The 7,229-nt window shown below is 36.8% G+C and overlaps 1 protein-coding gene across 4 annotated transcripts; it reads left to right on the forward strand.

Annotated features, from left to right (window-relative positions):
* The first annotated feature begins 1,928 nt into the window (after positions 1 to 1,928).
* On the forward strand, positions 1,929 to 7,003 carry LOC145040754 (putative disease resistance protein RGA3). 4 transcript variants are annotated; one of them, XM_078988656.1, is made up of 5 exons: positions 1,929 to 5,549; positions 5,859 to 5,973; positions 6,310 to 6,373; positions 6,446 to 6,539; positions 6,635 to 7,003. In XM_078988656.1, exon 1 carries the CDS (start codon positions 2,002 to 2,004, stop codon positions 5,542 to 5,544), a length of 3,543 nt encoding a protein of 1,180 aa, XP_078844782.1. In that variant the 5' UTR covers positions 1,929 to 2,001; the 3' UTR covers positions 5,545 to 5,549; positions 5,859 to 5,973; positions 6,310 to 6,373; positions 6,446 to 6,539; positions 6,635 to 7,003. The 4 variants fall into 4 exon arrangements, with proteins under 4 accessions (XP_078844782.1, XP_078844785.1, XP_078844788.1 ...); XM_078988659.1 differs by having other exon boundaries at positions 6,446 to 6,499; XM_078988662.1 differs by having other exon boundaries at positions 6,476 to 6,539.
* Positions 7,004 to 7,229: the final 226 nt, after the last annotated feature.

Consider the following 7,229-nt stretch of genomic DNA (forward strand, 5'->3'; position numbering starts at 1 on the left):
ACCTAAGAGTATTTATGAGTGACTAATCTGTGTTTATGGATTTATAACCGAAGGATTACCGGTTCACCAGTCAGACGCTTAGCAAGCAGACTTTCAGCAGCTACTTTTCGAGGTGAGTTACCTTCCAGTAGTAGTGGGTCTACGGCCACAATGTCGGCCCACCAGTATGAGTTGTATGATTAGGTGATTGTCTCTATGATATTCATCTAGGGTTGCTACTACCTGTGATATGTTTATGTGCTAGTATGATATAATTCTATGTGCCAGTGACAGTAGGGGAGATAGTCCCCAGATTACCGGTCGATAGGGCCGAAGGGGCAGTCATGCCCAGGCATGCTAGATAGATTATGTGATATGTGTTATGTGGTAGTAGTAGGGGGTGAAATAGTCCCCAACATCCGATCGAGAGGACCGAAGGGGAGACCAGCACCCAGATATGCTAGTCAGTATCCGGTCAAGAGGACCGAAGGGGAGACCGGCACCCAGATATGCTAGCCAGTATATGGTCGAGAGGACCAAAGGGGTATGTCGGACACCTAGATATGCCTAACAATATATGTATGTTATGTGGTTATATGGTATATGGTACAGTGGGGGAACTCACTAAGCTTCGTGCTTACGGTTTTCAGTTGTTGTTTTAGGTACCTCTTCAGTCAAGGGGAAGGAGCTGGCGCGGTAGCGGCGCATCACACACACGCTCTTTGTTTTCCGCACTATGAGATATTTTGGGATTTGTACTCTGACATTGTTATGTTATACGTTTTGGTTTACAATCACGAGACATGTTTTTATTAAATGATATGATCGTATGATATTTTGTTACAAACGTTTTGCAAATCACTTAATTAAAAATGAAATTTTTGGCCCATATTTTTGGGATGTTACATTTAGTCCTTAATACTTTGTATATATTTAGTCCTTAATATATATTTTTTTTCAAAATAAGTTTTTTTTGTTTTTGTACTCATTCAATACTTATGAATGATTTATTTAGGTTTTTATCATGACATCTTACATGTGACAATCATTTATGAGGTGTTTGAGGTTGTTGATGCTTATGTCCATCGCGATCTCGACTGCTTGGTTATGTTGGTCTTGTGGTTTGGTTTAGGCCTTGTATTATAAACGTCGTAACTTCTTCATACAATATCAGATTTTAACGATCTTTATATCCACGTGTTCGTTTTTTTGAGTCCACTACAACTTTCGTTAAGATTACTCCGGTTCAAAAGGTAATATATTTTTACTTGTGATTTTATAAAAAAAAAACATATATACATGCGTTCATAAAAAACGTATGGATATAAAGATCGTAAATAAAAATATATTACTTTTTAACAGGACTAATCTAAATGAAAGTTGTAGTAGACTGAAATACGAACATATGGATATAAATATCGTTAAAATCCGAGATTGTATCAATAAGTTATAACGTTAATAACATATGAACTAAGCAACCAAGTAGTCGAGACCACGATGTACATAAGCATCAAAAGCCCCATACGCCTCATTAATAAACGTCTCACGTAAAATATCGTGAGAAAACCTAAATATTTTTTTTTTATAAATACTGAATGAGTACAAAAAAAAATGTGTATAAAAATATAAAGGACTAAATGTGTACAATGTAAGAAATATATTATCATATTAAGTCATTTTTACCGACTAACCTCGAATAGCCGGTTATAAAGACTGAATGTGAATAATTTAACGAATTCAATAGGTAAACGTAGACGTAAATAAACCCATGACCAAAAGATATATACAAATGAAAAAATATATATTATCTTTTTAAACATTATCTTTTATATAAAATAGGCTAAATTTATTTAATTTAATAAGTATTTGAAAAAAAAAAAAACAAAAAATGCTTATTTGCTTATTTAATCCCAAAAGTTGGATTACTTTCCCAATATCTATGAGGCCAAAACCTTTCGCTTAACCTTTCTTTTCAAGCCAAAACCCTGAACAAAGAAACGATCAATCTATTTTCAAATCCCAATGGCTGAAATCGTTAGAGCCTTCATTACTTTGCTCTGTGGGAAGCTCAACTCCGCAGACTTGATGAAGCTGGCTCAATCTAATGGAATCGACACTCAGCTGAAAAAATTGAAGAAAACCTTGCCCCTGGTCCAAGCTGTGCTTGCTGATGCAAGAAATAAGCAGATAACATACATAGCTGCTCAACGGTGGCTGTGCGATCTCTGTGAATTGACTTACAATATAGACGACTTACTCGATGATTTAACAACCGAAGATATGCGATGCAAGTTGAATCAAGAATCCCGTGCTAGCATCAGCAATACGGTTTTGAAGTTATTGTCAAGTTTTAGTAATTTTGGTCCCCACAGCATCATGTATGGTCGGCAGATGAGTTGTAAGCTGGATGAGATTACCAACCAGTTGGATACATTTCTGGAAAGGAAAAATGATTTGGGTTTGAATGTAATTGTTGAAGTAGAGTCATATAGAAGGGCGAGACGGTTGGAGGAAATTCCAGTTGAGTCGCAAATAATTGGTCGGGAAAGGGATAAAGAGGCATTGCTGATGAAGTTGTTGGGAAGCGATGAAAATGTTGGCGTAGTGTCCATAGTTGGTATGGCTGGGGTAGGCAAAACCGCTCTTGCTGAAGTTTTGTACAACGAGGAGAAACTGAAGGATCACTTTGAACTTAGAGCATGGGTTTGTGTTACTGAGGCATACAGCATATTTCATATCGGCAAGTCCATTTGGGAAGCTGTAAGCGGGGAGGCCAAAAGATTTCCTGATCTTAATCTGCTTCATGTGGCCCTGAAAGAAAAACTTTCAAAGAAGAGGTTCCTACTGGTTCTTGATGATGTATGGAACATAGACTACCTTTTATGGAAACTTCTTGGAAGCCCGCCTCTTGTAGGTGCACCTGGAAGTAAAGTTATTGTCACAACCGGGAGAACCAGGGTTGCATCAGTGATGGGCTCTATTGAAACTTACCATTTGGAGGGTTTGTCAAATGAAGATGCTCTGTCTTTATTTGCTCAACATGCCTTGGGTGAAAAAACCTTTAACAAACATCCAACACTTCGGTTGCATGGTGAAGCTATTGTGAAGAAATGTGGTGGATTACCTCTTGCTCTAATAATGCTTGGGAGGGTCTTGAAGACAAGTAAAAATGATGATGAATGGAAGAAGTTGTTGACGAATGATGTATGGGATATAAAGGATGCAAGAGGGATTCTTTGGACTCTAAAACTAAGTTACTATCATCTCCCTCCACATTTGAAGCTGTTGTTTGCATACTGCTCCTTCTTTCCTAGGGGCTATGTGTTTGACAAGAAAACGTTAGTCCTAATGTGGATGGCAGAAGGCTTCTTGTCCCAATCAATAGGCGACAAGTCAATGGAGAGTTTGGGTTATGAGTCTTTTGAAGAGCTAAAGTCAAGATCGTTTTTTCAATATTCAACAAATGACGAAGTAGGGCATACAATGCATTACCTGCTAGGTGACTTGGCAACAAGTGTTGCAGGAGAGTTTTTCTTTAGATCCGATGAAGAGATGGATGTATCCAACATGAATGAAACTTTTGAGAAGTTACGCCACTTTTCACTTAAAGCTCTACAAGGTGTCTCATATAAAAAGCTGATCAAGGAATTACAAAGATCCCAACGTTTGCGCACTTTCTTACTAATGTCATCTGGTTGGAAAAGTAATGATTTATTGGACAATTTTCTTGTTGAATTACTTCCTGACCTACAGTTCCTAAGGGGGCTCGGTCTAAGTGGCTGGAATATAACAAAGATACCTCAATCCATTGGTGATCTCAAGCATTTGCGGTACCTCAATGTTTCTAATACTAGAATCACATGTTTGCCTGAACAAGTGAGTGACCTTTGTAATTTACAAAGCTTGTTGGTTAGTGGTTGTTATGAGTTATCTGCCTTGCCTGAAAGTTTTGTTAACTTAATAAACCTGCGGCATCTTGACATAAGTCGTACTCCAAAGTTAAACAAGATGCCCTTAGGGATTGGTGGGTTGACGAGTCTACAAACTCTACCAAAGGTTGTTATTGAAAGAAATAACGGCTTCAAAATATCCGACCTTAAGGATCTATCGAATCTTCAAGGTCGACTTTCTATCATGGGGCTGGAGAAAGTGATAAGTCCACTGCAAGCAAAGGATGCCAACTTACATGAAAAGGAGGGTCTTGATGTTTTGGATATGGAATGGAGTGATGTGTTTGATGATTATCGGAATGAGATGATTGAATATGAAGTACTTGAAGAGCTAAGGCCGCATCATAAGTTGAGAAATCTGAAGATTTTGTTCTACAAAGGAATGACATTTCCTGATTGGGTGAGTGATCCCTCATTTGACCAGTTAACCGAGCTTACATTATGTGGGTGTAGAAATGATTGTTTACCAATGCTTGGATGTCTACCTTCACTTGGTAAATTGTTTGTTAAAAGAATGAATGAGGTGAAAACCGTGGATTTTGAGTTACTTTCATCTTCTAATTCTTTCCTTGGTGTTGCATTTCCATCGCTTGAAGTTTTGAAATTTGATGATATGCAAGAATGGATGGGATGGTTCATTAGTGGTGGCAATTACTATGGAACTAAAAAACCGTTTCCTCGTCTGCGTGAGTTATCTATAAAACATTGTCCAAGATTGGTACAAGTGTCAATTGGATTTATACCATCACTTCGTGTTTTACATGTAGAAGGATGTCCGGAACAAGTGTTAAGAAGCATTATTGGTGCCACTTCATCGCTTATCGCATTGAAAATGGGGAATGTTAAAGGACTTGTTCAACTAGATGAAGAGCATTTAATGTGTCTTGGGGCCGTTGAAGATCTATATATTCATAGATGTGATGAATTAAGATACTTAGGGGAACCAGAAACGGAGGACTATGAGTTTCTTAGCAGTTTACAGAAGTTGGAGGTACGTAACTGTGACGCATTAGAGAGTTTGATTTGTCCAAATCGTGTGGAGAGGTTGGTGATAAGTTGTTGTCGTAAAATGACATCTTTGACCTTCTCACCATTGCTTCAACTCCCTTCCTCAATCATGTTTTCCCTAAGATCTCTTGACATCCATGGCTGCAACAATCTAAAATCATTTCCTCATGAGCATTTGGAGAGTCTCAAATCTTTGGAAGAACTGTGTATATGTGATTGTCCGAGTATGGACTATTCCTTTCCTTGTGGGTTGTGGCCTCCTAATTTACGTAGCCTTGGTATAGGATACTTGAATAAGCCCATGTCAGAGTGGGGCCCACAAAAATTTCCAACCTCACTTGTTGAACTACTTCTATATGGAAAACATTCAGGAGTCGTTTCATTTGCTGTGGGAGAACATGCGAGCAATACCACTACTTCTACATCATGTTTTCTTCTGCCACCATCTTTAGCATCTCTGGGACTGAATGGTTTTATGGAATTGGAATCACTTTCAGAGGTTTTACAACACCTGCCCTGCCTTAAAACTCTTCATATTTGGTCATGCCCGAAACTTAGAGATCTGCCCGAGACAACTTCATCTTTGACAGTAAAACTGTGGCTGTAGAAAAGGTATGTAGTTTCCTCCCCTCTCAATTTGTCATTATCAGTTTATATTTTTTTGCTGAAGTTATTTTGTTTCGATAGGATCGATCTGTGTATGTACTCCCTTTTTGGAAAGAGTCAAACTCAGTACTTTCTAGTGCAAAATTTACATGATTTTTCCTCTAAAACAAACAACAGTTTTTATGTAATTTCAGGACCTTTTATGAAGTTTGATTAGATTTTTGTTTGAAAGTTATGCAACTCCAGATGAATGTTGAAATTGGAATGCATTATTTGATCGACACTAGAATCAAATCTGTTATTTTTTTTTTACAGGTCGTATCAGATCAAGATTACCATGAGATGGGAAGATAGTGACTATGCATCTTCTATGTGAACTCCTTCAAGAGTGGTTCAGTCCGATGGGTTTTGGAGATGGAGAGTTAATAAGGTAAAAAAGAAGTGTTTATTTTGTTTTTGTTCTTATAAAAATATAAGCTTTTCAGTCTTTTTTATGTTTATAGTTTTGTTATGTTGTAGAGTCGTGTAAATCAAGTATTTTTACATAGTTTGTATGTCTTTTTTATGTTTATAGTTCAATTTTTTTGAATAAATTGTGCCATAAAACTCCACATACATCATTGCATTTACCAGCATCTATGTTTTTCCCATTTCTTTTCTCTATCTGATAATACTTGACCATATATGTATCATTGAGTTTACCAACATCTATGCTTTTCCTATTTCTTATCTTTGTCTAATCATACATGACCAATATGTTGAATAGGTTCAGAGACGTCTCCATGTTGGAGACACATAATACGTTTGTTCTTGCAGTTTCGTTACTCCAGGTTTGTTGATGTTTTGCTTTTTGCCTCATGGTTTTGTCATAAAAGTAAAATAAGGATTTTGAACGATTACAGGTATATATTCATCTGGGATGAGGATTTTAGATTGGAAGATTTTGATGGCGAAAGGTGAAAATTTCAAAATCTTGTACCTTTTAATGACTGAAAAGTAAGTAATTTTGAAAGTGGAAGTACACTGCTATAATTGGGTAGATATTTCTGACCAGTGTATGGTAACCTGTGTTTTATCATGGTTTATTTCAGAATTAGAACATATTCTCAAGTCGAGGCAGATGCCAGGTGGCGCTGAAGCTACTGTTGTGAAATTGAGTTGCTACTAGGATCTAGAAAAAACAGTTGGTAAATAGCATCCTTGTATGGGTCAACTACATTTTAAATACACAAAGTAGCAACATACTTACATTTGTTTCTGAATCATAGCTTCCTACTTTCTTTCTGAAATAGTGGAACTGTTTAAAACTGTAATTTCATATTCTAATTTTGAATTGTAAGATTCTACTTTCATATGTTTTCTGTTAAGCATTGTACTCTTAAATACCACTTTGGCCCGCCTTGAAGTGCGGGATACCACCTAGTTATTGATTATTAATTGTAACAATTGTAACCATACCAGTATCGGTCTTGTCATTGAAGAAAAGAAAAGCCACCTCAACCAAATATAAAGACCCACACACATCGATCTTTTTGCATAATGAGGTTGTTCCCATTTTTCTTTGTATAAATACTTATAATAAATAGGGCCCTTTATAGTTTATAATTTATTTGCAAATAAATGGGTGTGGCCCCACTCAAAACACTATTAGTCTTGTTTACGAGACTCTAAATTTACATTTGAGAC

This window comes from Lactuca saligna, chromosome 1 (assembly GCF_052625555.1).
Source record: "Lactuca saligna cultivar CGN05327 chromosome 1, ASM5262555v1, whole genome shotgun sequence".
NCBI lineage: Eukaryota > Viridiplantae > Streptophyta > Magnoliopsida > Asterales > Asteraceae > Lactuca > Lactuca saligna.